We start from the raw sequence: 14,686 nt of genomic DNA on the forward strand, positions 1-14,686 counted from the left end.
TTTTTTTCCACACGTAGGGAGTGGGCGATGCTTGGAATGCACTGCCAGAGGAAGTGGTGGAGGCAGATACAATAGCAAAGTTTAACAGGCATTTTGACAGATACATAATAGGCAGAAAATAGAGGAATACAGACAGGAGAGAGGCAAAGGCTTTTAGTTAAAAAAAAATCATGTATAGACGCAGTCTTGTGGGCCGAAGTGCCTGGTCCTATGCTGTACTGTTCTTTGTTCTTTGTGAATGATCATTGCCTGAAACTCGTTGGGTGTAAAGTTTACTTGCCACTTGTCAGCCCAAGCCTTGACTTGTCCATGTTGCTGTAATTGGACATAGACTGCTTCAATATCTGAGGTGTCACAAATAGTGCTGAACATTTGCAATCATCTGCTGAAGTCCCCTCATTTGACCTTATGATGGAGGGAAGTTTACTGATGAAATGGCTGAAAATGTTTGGGCTCAGGACATTACTCTGAAGACCTCCTGCGGCGATGTCCTGGAGCAGAGATGACTGACCTCCACCAACCATACCCATCTTCCTTTACACCATGTATAGCTCCAACCAGCAAACAGTTTGCCCCCTGATTCCCATTGACTCTGGTTTTGCTTGGACTGCTTGGTGCGCACTCAGCCAAATGCAGCCTTGATATTAAGGGCCGTCACTCTTGCCTCACCTGAGGAATTTAGCTGTTTGTCCATATTTGAACCAAAGCTACAATGAGGTCAGGAACTGAATGGCCCTGTCAGAATCCAAACTGGGCATGACTGAGCAGGTGCTGCTTGATAGCACTTTTAAGACAACTCCATCACTTTTTCTGATGATTAAGAATAGTCTAAATAAAAACTGAAATAACTGTGGATGCTGTAAATCAGGAACAAAAACAGAAGTAGCTGGGAAAGCTCAGCAAATCTGTCAGCATTTTGAAGAAAAAATTAGAGTTAACGCTTCAGGTCTGGTGAACCTTCCTTGTTCTGAGGACAAACCTGGGCAATCTTCCATGTTGTAAGCTGGATGCCAGTGTTGTAACTGTACTGAAAAGTTTTGCTACAAGTACAGCATATTGGAAAACATATCTTCAGTACTATTGCTGAAATGTGAAGGCCCATAGTCTTTGTGGCATCAAGCATCATCAGCTGTTTCCTGATATTACATGGAGTGAATAGAATTGGCCAAGACTGGGCATCTCTCTGGCTGGGAATCTTCAGAGAAGGCCAAGGTGGATCATCCATGATCCACTTCTATCTGAAGATTGTCAAAATGCTTCAGTCTCATCATTTGCACTGATGTGTTAGACTCCCTCATTATTGAAGCTGGGGGTATCTTTGGAGCATCCTCTTCAAGTAAATTACTCCTGGCATGCCTCCTGAGCTTATCATTGGGCCAGGGTTGATTGCCTTGCTAGATGGTAATGATAAAGCGGGATAAACCAGACCATGCAGCTACAAATTGTGTTGGAGCAAATTTTGCTACTGTTGATGGCCCATGGCCTTTCACGCTGCACATTCTTGAGCTGTGAAATCTGTTCTAAGCCTATCTTATTTAACATGGGAGGAGTGTCATACAACATGATGGAGGGTATTTTCAATGTGAAGACCAGATTTTGATTTCACAAGGATTGTGCAGTAGCCACAGTAGTATCAATACTGTCATGGATAGATTGTCTCTGGCAGGCTGATTGATGAGAATGAGGTCAAATATGTTTCTTTCTCTGAGTGGTTCCCTCTCCATCTGCTGCAGGCTCGGTCTAGCAGCTCAGTCCTATAGGACTAAACCAGCTTAATTTACCGTGGTTCTGCTGAGCTACCCTTCATGTCAGACTTTGAAGTCCATCACCAAGACTGCATTCTGTACCCTTACTACCTTTAGTGCTTCCCGTAATTGGTGTTTAAAAATGGGAGTGTACAGATTTATTAGGAGGAGAAGGTTTGTTGATCAACAGAATGTTTCCAGAGGTTCTGAGGAAGGGTCACCGGACCCGAAATTTTAACTGTTTTTTCCTTCACAGATGCTGCTCGACCTGCTGAGCTTCTTCAACAACTTTATTTTTGCTCCTGATTTACAGGATCCACAGTTCTTTCAGTTTTTATTTGGAATGTTTCCTTGTTCATGTTTGACCTGATGCTCTGAAACTTCATGGGGGCAAGAGTCAATGTTGAAGACTCCAGAGCACTTGCTCTTGCCTGTATACTACTGTGTAAAGTGGAACAGGACATACCAGGGATGATGATGTATAAAACATTATGCTTAAGGTATAATTCTGTGAGTATGAATATGTCAGCCTATTGATTGATCTGTGAGACAGTTCTTTCAATTTTGGTGCAAGACCTGAGATGTTTGTTTGGATGTTTTGGTAGGGTCAACAGGACTGGATTTGCTTGAATTGATTCCATGCCACCCCCTTGATTTCATTCTTAATCGGAGGCTTTTTAACCAGCTCACTTCAGAGGCAGTGATAATGGGAACTGCAGATGCTGGAGAATCCAAGATAATAAAGTGTGAAGCTGGATGAAGCAGCATCTCAGGAGCACAAAAGCTGACGTTTCGGGCCTAGACCCTTCATCAGAGAGGGGGATGGGGTGAAGGTTCTGGAATAAATAGGGAGAGAGGGGGAGGCGGACTGAAGATGGAGAGAAAAGAAGATAGGTGGAGAGGAGAGTATAGGTGGGGAGGTAGGGAGGGGATAGGTCAGTCCAGGGAAGACGGACAGGTCAAGGAGGTGGGATGAGGTTAGTAGGTAGGAAATGGAGGTGCGGCTTGGGGTGGGAGGAAGGGATGGGTGAGAGGAAGAACAGGTTAGGGAGGCAGAGACAGGCTGGGCTGGTTTTGGGATGCAGTGGGGGGAGGGGATGAGTTGGGCTGGTTGTGTGGTGCAGTGGGGGGAGGAGACGAACTGGGCTGGTTTTGGGATGCGGTGGGGGAAGGGGAGATTTTGAAGCTGGTGAAGTCCACATTGACACCATTGGGCTGCAGGGTTCCCAAGCGGAATATGACGGAACCCCGCCCACGGCCGACGCCGACAGAACCCCGCCCACAGCCGACAACCTCATTGCTTCGCCCACAACCTCTACAGTCAGCAACCCCAGAGGAGACAGCCACACTGAGCCCTGCTGAATCTTCACCATCCCCCCAGACCTCCCACTGACTGAGGACAAATGGTCAGTCCTAAGCAAGGGGCTCACCTTTGTCCCCCTACAACCACACATCAACGAATACCAGTCACATTTGAACATAGAGCAGTTTTTCCCCCGCCTTTGCCTCCATGCTTACTTCTTCAACCGGGAACCTAACCCCTCACTCCACTGACCCCTTCACCCACTTCCAACACAAGTTCTCCTCCTGGACACCACCCCCAGGCCTCCTACCCTCACACGACCTCTTCATCTCCAACTGCCGTCGAGTCATTAACCGCCTCAACCTCTCCACCCCTCTCACCCACTCCAACCTCTCCCCTGCAGAATGGACAGCCCTCCGCTCCAACCCCAAGCTCATCATCAAACCCACAGACAAGGGAGGTGCAGTGGGAGTATGGCGCACTGACCTCTACATCGCCAAGGCCAAACGCCAACTCTCCGACACCTCCTCCTACCGCCCCCTTGATCATGACCCCACCCCCGAGCACCAAACCATCATCTCCAACACCATTCATGACCTCATCACCTCAGGGGACCTCCCACCCACAGCCTCCAACCTTATTATTCCCCAACCCCGCACGGCCCATTTCTATCTCCTTCCCAAAATCCTCAAACCTGCCTGCCCTGGTCGATCCATTGTCTCAGCCTTTTCCTGCCCCACCGAACTCATCTCCACCTATCTGGACTCCATTTTCTCCCCTTTGGTCCAGGAACTCCCTACCTATGTCTGAGACACCACCCACGCCCTCTACCTCCTCCAGAACTTCCAATTTCCTGGCCTCCAACACCTCATTTTCACCATGGACGTCCAGTCCCTATACACCTGTATTCCGCATGCAGATGGCCTCAAGAAACTCCGCTTCTTCCTGTCCAGCAGGCCCGACCAGTCTCCCTCCACCGACACCCTCATCCGCCTAGCTGAACTCGTCCTCACCCTCAACAACTTTTCTTTCGATTCCTCCCACTTCCTACAGACAAAGGGGGTGGCCATGGGCACCCGCATGGGCCCCAGCTATGCCTGCCTCTTTGTAGGTTACGTGGAACAGTCCCTCTTCCACACCTACACAGGCACCAAACCCCACCTCTTCCTCCGTTACATTGATGACTGTATCGGCGCCGCCTCTTGCTCCCCAGAGGAGCTCGAACAGTTTATCCACATCACCAACACCTTCCGACCCAACCTTCAGTTCACTTGGGCCATCTCCAGCACATCCCTCACCTTCCTGGACGTCTCAGTCTCCATCTCAGGCAACCAGCTTGTTACTGATGTCCATTTCAAGCCCACAGACTCCCATAGCTATCTAGAATACACCTCCTCCCACCCACCCTCCTGCAAAAATTCCATCCCCTATTCCCAATTCCTCCGCCTCTGCTGCATCTGCTCCCACGATGAGGCATTCCACTCCCGCACATCCCAGATGTCCACGTTCTTGAAGGACCGCAACTTTCCCCCCACAGTGGTCAAGAACGCCCTTGACTGCGTCTCCCGCATATCCCGCAAACACATCCCTCACACCCCGCCCCTGCCACAACCGCCCAAAGAGGATCCCCCTCGTTCTCACACACCACCCCACCAACCTCCGGATACAACGCATCATCCTCCAACACTTCTGCCATCTACAATCCGACCCCACCACCCAAGACATTTTTCCATCCCCACCCTTGTCTGCTTTCCGGAGAGACCACTCTCTCCGTGACTCCCTTGTTCTCTCCTCACTGCCCTCCAACCCCACCACACCCGGCACCTTCCCCTGCAACCGCAGGAAATGCTACACTTGCTCCCACACCTCCTCCCTCACCCCAATCCCAGGCCCCAAGATAACTTTCCATTTAAGCAGAGGTTCACCTGCACATCTGCCAATGTGGTATACTGTATCCATTGTACCCAGTGTGGCTTCCTCTACATTGGGGAAACCAAGCGGAGGCATGGGGACCCCTTTGCAGAACACCTCCGCTCGGTTCGCAATAAACAACTGCACCTCCCAGTCGCAAACCATTTCAACTCCCCCTCCCATTCTCTAGATGACATGTCCATCATGGGCCTCCTGCAGTGTCACAATGATGCCACTCGAAGGTTGCAGGAACAGCAACTCATATTCCGCTTGGGAACCCTGCAGCCCAATGGTATCAATGTGGACTTCACCAGCTTCAAAATCTCCCCTTCCCCCACTGCATCCCAAAACCAGCCCAGTTCGTCCCCTCCCCCCCACTGCACCACACAACCAGCCCAGCTCTTCCCCTCCACCCACTGCATCCTAAACCAGCCCAGCCTGTCTCTGCCTCCCTAACCTGTTATTCCTCTCACCCATCCCTTCCTCCCACCCCAAGCCGCACCTCCATTTCCTACCTACTAACCTCTTCCCACCTCCTTGACCTGTCTGTCTTCCCTGGACTGACCTATCCCCTCCCTACCTCCCCACCTATACTCTCCTCTCCACCTATCTTCTTTTCTCTCCATCTTCAGTCCACCTCCCCCTCTGTCCCTATTTATTCCAGAGCCCTCACCCCATCCCCCTCTCTGATGAAGGGTCTAGGCCCGAAACGTCAGCTTTTGTGCTCCTGAGATGCTGCTTTCAGTTCAGAGGCAATCACTTTTCTGTAGATCTCAAGTCACGTACAGGCCACAGAAGGTAGAGATGGCAGCCCCTGAAGGACATTAGTGAACCAGATGGCTTCTCTTGACAATCAACCATGGTTTCTTTGTTATAATTAGACTTGTAGCTGAATTCTAGAATTTTATTGAATTCAATCCTGGTATGTGATGTGCTGTGCTTACCAGGCCATTAGCTGGGTCACTGGATTATTCATCCAGCAACAATACCTCCACAACGTCATCACCCCTTGTTTCTCCCGCAGTTTCTGTTTTTATATTAGAAGAACAAAACTGGTTTGTTTCACTTTTTGTTGAAAATATTCCTTTCTGATGCTTTAAACTGTCTGATCTGAAATTGGTTGCAATAGGGTTTTATAATCATTAATTTATTAGAGAGCTGAACTGACACTTTTTGTTTTTTTATATTAAATAAGGGAAAGTATGCATTAAGGAGTGACTGCAAGGAAAGGTACGAATTAGGATTCAGTATCAGAAGTCACAAGATCAACTTTCATGTGAACTTCAGGATTATAGGAGTGTGTGAATAAGGAGCTGAAATAGGCCATTCATGAAGACCATGGTGGATACTTCTGTGTTTTGAATTCCACATTCTTATCAACCACTAACAACCTTTAATTCCTTTGCTTAACAATCCACAACCACCCGAAAAACATTCAATTACTCTACGTCTTCTGAGGCAGAGAGTTTCAAAGTCACACAATTCTCTGAGCGAAAACATTTCTCCTCATATCTGTCCTAAAAGCTTGAGCTCTGATTTCAAGCAGTGCCCCGAAGCTGTGGACGACAAATTTGAAATATTCCATTGCATTGGTAATGTCAGATAATACGATCTGAAGAGACCTGAGCTATGACAGGACATTAACAAGAAGTTACCCAGTACTTCTTTCAAGCAGCTGCTTTTCTTAATGGGACAGTTATCACATTAATTTGCCATTGGGATCAACAAATCTAAGCCAAATCCTGCATTTAATCACACAGATATTTCAGCATGAAGTCACTGGATAGCCATGAACAGAAGGACTGCTTGGTGAGTGCACCCCCTTACCTGTTTAGGGCCACTGAGGCAATTATACAGGCTAATTACTTCCTTAGCCAATATCTCTCATCACAGCATGGACACAGGATCAAATCTCAGATCGGTCCTTGCCTATATAGCCCAGTTCCAGATTAGTTAGTTTAATTAATAAGTTAATTCATTGGGGAAACACATTAATAACTTTTAAAAAAAGCACAGCTAATTTTTGTTCTTCTATTTTTCTAAAGTTGTTTGAAAATGACCACCCAGAGTTTTCCCAATATCCTAAATATATTTATTCAGTGTTTAATTGAACTATCATGATCTCAGGCTTAATTTAGTTGATTGCAGCCTTGGCAAGAATAAGGATATCTAAGCGCACTTGGGCTAGAAAAGAATAAGCCTTGCTCCTCATTCTATTTTCTATTCATTCATAGGACGTTGGCATCACTGAGTGAACATTTACTGTTTATTTCTAATAGCTCTTAGGAGTAAAGATGTTTTACTTCACTAGAGCTTGGCAAGATCACACCTGGAGCATTATGTGCAACTTTGGTTTCCTTACCTAAGCAAAGCTATCCTTACAATAAACGGAATGAAACAAACATCCACCAAACTTATTCCTGGGATGTAGGGATTATCCTAAGAGGAAAGGTTAAGTAAATTAGCACTTCATTCTCTGGAGTTTGGTGGAATGAGAACTGATTTATTTCTAAGATACAAAAATCTTACAGGAGCCAACAGAAGTAGGTGCAGGAACCCCTGGCCGGGGATCTAGAACAGGAGATACCATCTCAGAATAGGAGGTAGGTTATTTCGAGTTAAGATGATGAAGAGCATTCAGAGGGTGGTGAATCTCTGGGATTCTCTGCCCCTAAGGATGTGAGGCTTAGTTGTTGAGTTTGGCTTGAATAGATCAATTTCTACAGTTTAAAAACATTAAGGGACCCAGGGATAGTGCAGGAAAACGTTTTTAAAGTAAAAGATCAGTCATGATCTAATTGAATGGTGGATCAGGATTGAAAGGCTGCATGGGCGACTTCTGCTCTTTATTTAAAAAACAATCTTGCCTAACATAGAAAAGTGAGCTGTTCTTTTGACTGCCACAAAGTGGTTTGCTAGGCCCTATCAGAACGAAGTGTCAATCACATTGTTGTGGAATTGGAGTCATACCTAAGGCTGATTTTCTTCCCTAAACAATGCTAGTTTACCAGTTGTGTTTATACAACACTGCCGTAGTTCTATGTTTATCCTTCTTACTCCAGATTTTGTCTAACTAATTGAATTTAAATTGCCATTACTATGGTTATATTCAATATCATGTAGTTAGAGCCTTTATCCAGGTGGCTGAATTACAAGTCCAATAACACACCGTTCCTCTCAATGACTCCTCTTGCAACTTCACAAGTGTTGATGTTTGTGATATAAGGGTGGTCAATATTGTAATGGGCTTTGTGATGAAATGGCCTGTCAGCATTCACTGCCAAAGTCCACACATTAATAGTTATACATTGAAACCAGAATAAGTCAGCTATGGCACTGCATTTCAGCAAGGAGTCAATACATTAGGTCAGCAGGGATGAAAACAAATTGATGGAAGTTACTGAGCGTAATACATGAACATTAAAATATGAAGACTCAGCATTTGAGTTCCATTATTTAATTTCACATCTGAGTTATCTTTCAACAAACATCAATGGAACAATTTTTTCAGCGAATGGCAGGAGTAGAGCAGTCGCTTTTTCAAATAGATCATATTTCCAAATTTGATAAAATTCTATTATACTCTGTAAAGTATCTCAAACCATGTTAACTTAGGTCCATTAATGGAACTATTCGGGAAAATAGAAAACCAAAGTTTCTATTAACAATGGGGAGGACAAGTTGGACCCTGGCAGTGGTTTTCTCTTGATAGACTACCATGGTATTATTCACTGAGTTCACTCAAGTGCAGTTGCCAATTGAATGGAGTACTTGAGAGCAGCTATTGATTATGTAATCACACTGAATCATGAATCAGCATTTTTGGGAGAAGTGGGGAGCTAGTCAAGCATGAAGGACACATTGTAAAAATAATTTCAAGTCATTAATACCATTTAACTGAATGAGGAGAGGAACGAGTAAATCTTCATTATTAGCTAAGAATGTAGGACAGATAAAGATGGATCAAACACTCGAGCATAATAAAGGACTCTCAAAAACTTTTATTGTCTCACCTGGTGACACAGCTCGCACTATCACAGGTTTCTCACCGCCAGCGATAAATCCAAATCCGTAGACAGGGTCTCGTTTAATCTTTACTTGTCGGGTGGCTAAGGCAGCTAAGTGGTCACATTCCATGTCACTGAGGGATACAGCTGGCATCACATGACTGTAAATGAAAGGTTATTGGTTTTAGATTCCTTTAAAGATTGAATATTTTGCAATGTCCAGTTGAGAAAAGTAATTCAGGTCTCCTCAGTTTAAGCCGCCTTCATTCCATTGCAACAAATATTTTTGTTTTTTAAGCATTTAGTCATCATGCTTCAATTTCAACAAAAGAATTAAGAAGCCAATTAGAAAGGTTTCTGCAGTGAAAGTAAAATTAATTTTATTACCTATGAGGCCCAAGAACAGGTAATAAAAATGTGCCATCAACATTACATAAATACAGGTGATAAATTTAAAAGGGGCCGAGTGACTGGCCCAGATAGGAAGAATTAAGACTACATCACAGTTCTGAAGAAGAATAATTTTGAACTTGAACATTTAACTCTACTTTAATGTGTTCAGATGCTGCCAGACCAGTTGAGTTTCTCCAGGATTTCAATTCTTATTTCAGATTTTTTTTTATTCACTTGTGGCACGCAGCTTTCACGGGCTGAGCCAGCATTTATTGTTCATCCCTAGTTACCCTTGAGAAGATAGTGGTCAGTTCCCTTCTTGAATTGCTGCAGTCCCTGCACTGTAGGTTGATCCACAATGCCCTTAGGGAGGGAATGAAGGAACGGTGATATATTTCCAAGCCAGGTTGGTGAGTTGCTTGGAGCAGAACTTGCAGGTACCAGTTCCTCTGTATTGGCTGCCCTTGTCCTAAATGGAAGTGATTATGGGTTTGGAAGGAGCAGACAATGGATTCTTGGCAAATTTTCAGCATCTGCAGCACTTTGCTTCAATTAAGATTTTTTAAATTAAGACAGTCATTGATTAATTATTGACTGGTACCCTCAGCAGTGGTGAAGTTTATTGATACCTTTGAGTCATCAATGAATTTGCTTTTTCGCTGAATGTTGTTTTTGAGTTAATGTGATGGAAACAGGAAGGGAGGGAAACGGAGAGAGAGGAAACAGGGAGGATGGGAGACAGGGAAAAAGGGAGGAGGAATGAGAGAGAGTGGTCCAGCTCTTGTCAGTACTAATTTGTTTTGACATTTCTCTGCTGGGCTGATGAAAAGAGCTGCTGAAGTATGTATGTATATATAAAGGTTATAATGCTAAGTCTGACTTCACTATTTTTCCAAACTAATTAACTGGCAATGAGATTTTTTCTTTTTTCAATATGTAAAATTATCATTCAAATGAGAATTAAAACTGGAGATGTAAATTTCTTGATGTTGACTGATTTCAATGTCCTTAGATATACTAATTTCAGTGCATCTGGTTTTTGTTTATTCCACATGGGTGCCTTGAACTCGCTTCAAACTATGGTCAGGTCATTTTAGGTTATAATGTCCTTTTTGACAGTGATTTTAGACTATGAAAGTTGGTAGGCATGATAATCAGGTGATGGAAATTGATAGTCCATATTTACCACTGTTGTAACACAGGCAGCTTATATACCCAAGATTTTTACAAACTGCCGTACCTGAATATGGAAGTACCTGTCAGAAAGGTTAGTGACTATGGTTAGTGCTAGCTCCAATTTTTCCAAATTTGTTTCAGAGATATGAATACCCACTAGTTGCAGCTAATTATATCCCTATTAAGAACCGATGACCATTCAGATATACAAACATTTTCCAATGTTCATATTACTTCAATTTGTCCACCTGCTCAGAAGCGTGCAGAACTATTAAGGTCGCAAATAATGGAAATGGATTTTAAGAATGGCATGATAAAATCATAGGAGCAACTTAATACTATCTGTGAATTTTTTGGCTATTTATTTTGTTCATTTGCTACCTCCACTTAGTTGTTTAGTCCATCTTTGTTCTGTTTGCAATAAATGTGTTTCAAAATGGAAATTGCTCCTACACTTTTGATTTTTAAATGAAGACTAAAGGTAAGAGACAGCTATGTAGGCCAGGATGCAACACAGACACTTACCAGCATCCTGCAAAAGCAAAGTCAAGGGCTTATCTAATTGATAAAAATTATTTAAACTGGATGCATAGTCTCAGTTGCAGTTATATAGCTATACTGTTGTTAGAACAGCCATAGCAACTGGCACTACCCATTGTATAATATTCAAGTTTGTGTTAAAATGGACTTCTTCCACCTCCAAGGAATGACCAAAGTGTCTTGTACTGGTATTGGCAGGCAAACATGGAAGTAGGTCATTCAGCCCATCAAATTTGCTCTGCCATTCAAAGAGATCATGGCTAATTTGAGAATCCTCAACTCCCACTTTTCCCATAGTCCTTGTTTCCCTTACTCAGTCCTCACTATTTTTAATGAGCTGGTTTCGGCAGCCTTCTGTGGCAAGGAATTCTACAGATTGGTTTCACTCTGAGATAAGAAATGCCCATTATCTCTGCTGTAAGTGTGCGGTCCCTTATTCTGAGATTACACCCTCTCGTCCAAGACTCTCTTACAAAGGGAAACAACTTCTCTGCAACACCCCTGTTAGTACCCCTAAGAATATTGCATGCTTCAGTAGGTTCACCTCTCATTCTCCTAAGTTCCAATGAGTACAGCCACACGTTACTTGATCTCTCCGCATAAGACAATAACTCCATAACCAGGATCAAGCTAATGAACCATCTCTAGACTGCCTCCAAAATCAGTCCATCTTTTCTTAGATGAGGTGCCTAAAACTATTCACTATGTCTGACTCTTGCCTTGTACAGATTTAACAAAACCTCCCCACTTTTATATTCTACTTGCTTTGAAATAAAGGTCAACATTTCTGTTGCCCGCCTGCTGAGCTCAGACACCAACATCCTGTGATTCATACACGAGGACTCCCAAATCTCTTTTCTATAGCTTTCAGCAGTCTTTCTCCACTTAAATAATATTCTGCTCCTCTATTCCTCTTACCAAAGTCCATAACCTCACATTTGCCCACATTATATCAGCCACGTTTTTGCCCAATTGTTTTAACTGTCCATATTCCTCTGTGCTCTTTGTTTCACTTCACTGCTTTCATTCCCATCTATTTTTGTGTCATCTGCAAACTTACTATATTCAATTTCCTCATCCAGCAAATAACAGGCATAGGGAGCTCTGTTGCTAGTGCGTGTTCTGCAAAGTGAATTGGCTACAATACAAATGACAAATGACAAATAGAGAAATGCTATTTCTAAAGTTCAAACTTCTGTTGATTATAACGTGATTCCATTGGGTAGGCATTCTGCTGTCAGGAGCTCTTTGTTAATGACACCTACAGCATACTTGTACAGTGCTGTGATTCTGACAGCCCTGGAGAAAGTCTCCCTGTCCACCTTCATTAAAACTGACAAGAAAGAAGCCAGCAAGTCTGTTATCAGGAAAAGTACGGTGTCGGGGAGAGTGAAAAACAGTATATTTATAGTGTGGTCATAGGATAGCTGAATGAGTCTCAGTTGCTATGGAAACATCCACATATGTATATGTTACAGCCTGGAACTATGGATAGTGATAGTGGAGTCTCCAGTATTCTTTTAGTCACATGGCTGACCAGGATCTCTCCCAACTTTACAGTCTGCTATTGGCAGTGTTGGAAGAACTTACCAATAGATACTCAATCTCTTTAGTCACAATGTGAACGCATCTTCCCTGGCCATTGAGTTCTGAGGCAGGACCTGAACCTAGATCTTCTCGCTTACAAAAACTTACACATTTCACAACCTCAGGATGTTACAAAGAACTTGACAGCCACTGATGTACTTTTGAATTGCAGTCATTGTAAAAAATACAGCAGATAGTTTTCACACAACACTGTCCCACACAACAATGAGATAATGACCAGGCAATCTGTCATTGTATTGCTGACTTAGGGATAAGTATTGACCAGGACAGCTGGGTAACTGTCCTGTACTTTTTGGAAATAGTGAGGACAGTTGTGCCAATCCAAGAAGGAGCTGCAAAGCTGCTTTTATGGTGGTATATCCCTAGCCCCGTGTTTCCCATCGGCCCAGTTATTTATAATTTTCAATAACATGTGGTTGAGCTGGAATGCAACTATCGCGATATAACAGAATCCCCCGCACTGAAAATAATTGTAACTCCAATTCTGACCACAGTAGCACTCTACTAATTACAGGTTGCCATTCTGAAAATGTCATCTTTCTCCCAAATCTCTATCATTTATTAGTTAGCCGATCCTTTATTCATGTTAATATACCACCTCCAACACCAAAGGTTCTTATCTTATTAAGTAGCTTAATGCATGTACCTTATCAAATGCCTTCTGAAAATCCAAATGTACAGCAACCACTGTTTTCCCTTTATCTATCATACTTATTTCCTCATCAAAGAATTCTAATAAATTTATCATGCATAATTTCCCCTTCATAAAGCCTTAGACTTCTTGAGAAGCTACAGAGAAAAGGTAAGTGTCAGAGGTATGTTGACAGGTAACTGATTGAGGGGTTAGGTGCCAGGCTGGTATAGGTGTTAAGTGGGTAGTTGTGTAGGTAAAAGTATAGGATGGCAGTTGGCTGACGGCATGGTGTAAATTAGGGGCTAGTCAAATCTGGCCGGGGGTATTATTGGGATGCATGGTCAAGTTTGGGTAAATGCGTTGGATTGAGGGAGGTGAGGTCATGGGTGTAGCTGGGTGGTTTGACCAGCGTAAATACTTGGATTGGGACAATGGTAGAGGTGTAAAGAGTCAGAGGGTCCAGTGGGGAGTCAGTGAGGTGGAAGAGATCAATTGTATAGTTACTCAAAAGTTACAACTGTTTTTAATTTTCTCAACGCTTCCTAGGTAACTATCCATGTAAACAAACCAGAACCTTTTGAAGCTCCAAAGTCTTCAATTCTAACTCAGAGTTGAGTAATTACCCATGTTTAAACTTTGTGGGCATTTTCTGCGTAGTCATTTCATGGAGACATCTGAAGGATTCCAATGTTTCTCTTGTGGAATACAATTTATCTCTGAGGATCAGTGGACTACAAGATCCAGGCCATTATAGACTGGGAATGGGTCAAAGCCATGAAGAATGAAACCTCTCTGGCCTTGAGTTCAGAAAAGTCTAACTAATTTTTTAGGCAATAACAATAACTTGAAAGTTACAGAGTACTTGTAAGTAGGAAAAGCTTAATCAGTAGAAATAAGCACGACAATGCTAAATCACTGCTGGGAATTCTCAATTAACTTTCATTTTCCCCGGTGAAATACTGCAGCACTCGTAATGCATCTTTTGGCAGATTCTAACCGATTAAAAGCCAAGCACATCACTCCATTTTATTTTGATAATTCATTGCAATCAGTGTAGAATGATTACATACTGTTGAGTTCAGTATTTTTTATTCAAGTCAGTGCTTCTCACATTCTTTGAATGCTCTCTTCCTAACAACATACACTTTTGACATTCATCTTTTGGAAACTAATGCATTGCTTTTACCTTGATTAATGGAGCAAGACTTAACAAAAAAGGTCTTACTGAGTTGCCTACGAATGACAAACTTTATGAGCTAATAAATGGCACAAAGATCTGAATGGATGAGGGAACCAACTTGCTTATAAAGCAGTTTTGAAGCCATTAAATACTGTCCAATCTTGCAATTCTGACTTTTATCCATGTTAT

The 14,686-nt window shown here is 43.0% G+C and overlaps 1 protein-coding gene across 1 annotated transcript in view; it reads right to left on the reverse strand.

Annotated features, from left to right (window-relative positions):
- frmpd3 (FERM and PDZ domain containing 3) overlaps positions 1-14,686 on the reverse strand; it is a 488,844-nt gene that overhangs the window by 179,275 nt on the left and 294,883 nt on the right. Inside the window, exon 4 of the mRNA XM_059651432.1 lies at positions 8,973-9,127. Coding sequence (XP_059507415.1) covers positions 8,973-9,127 — 155 coding nt within the window. The remainder of the gene's footprint in view (positions 1-8,972; positions 9,128-14,686) is intronic.

This window comes from Stegostoma tigrinum, chromosome 15 (genome assembly GCF_030684315.1).
Source record: "Stegostoma tigrinum isolate sSteTig4 chromosome 15, sSteTig4.hap1, whole genome shotgun sequence".
Taxonomy (NCBI): domain Eukaryota; kingdom Metazoa; phylum Chordata; class Chondrichthyes; order Orectolobiformes; family Stegostomatidae; genus Stegostoma; species Stegostoma tigrinum.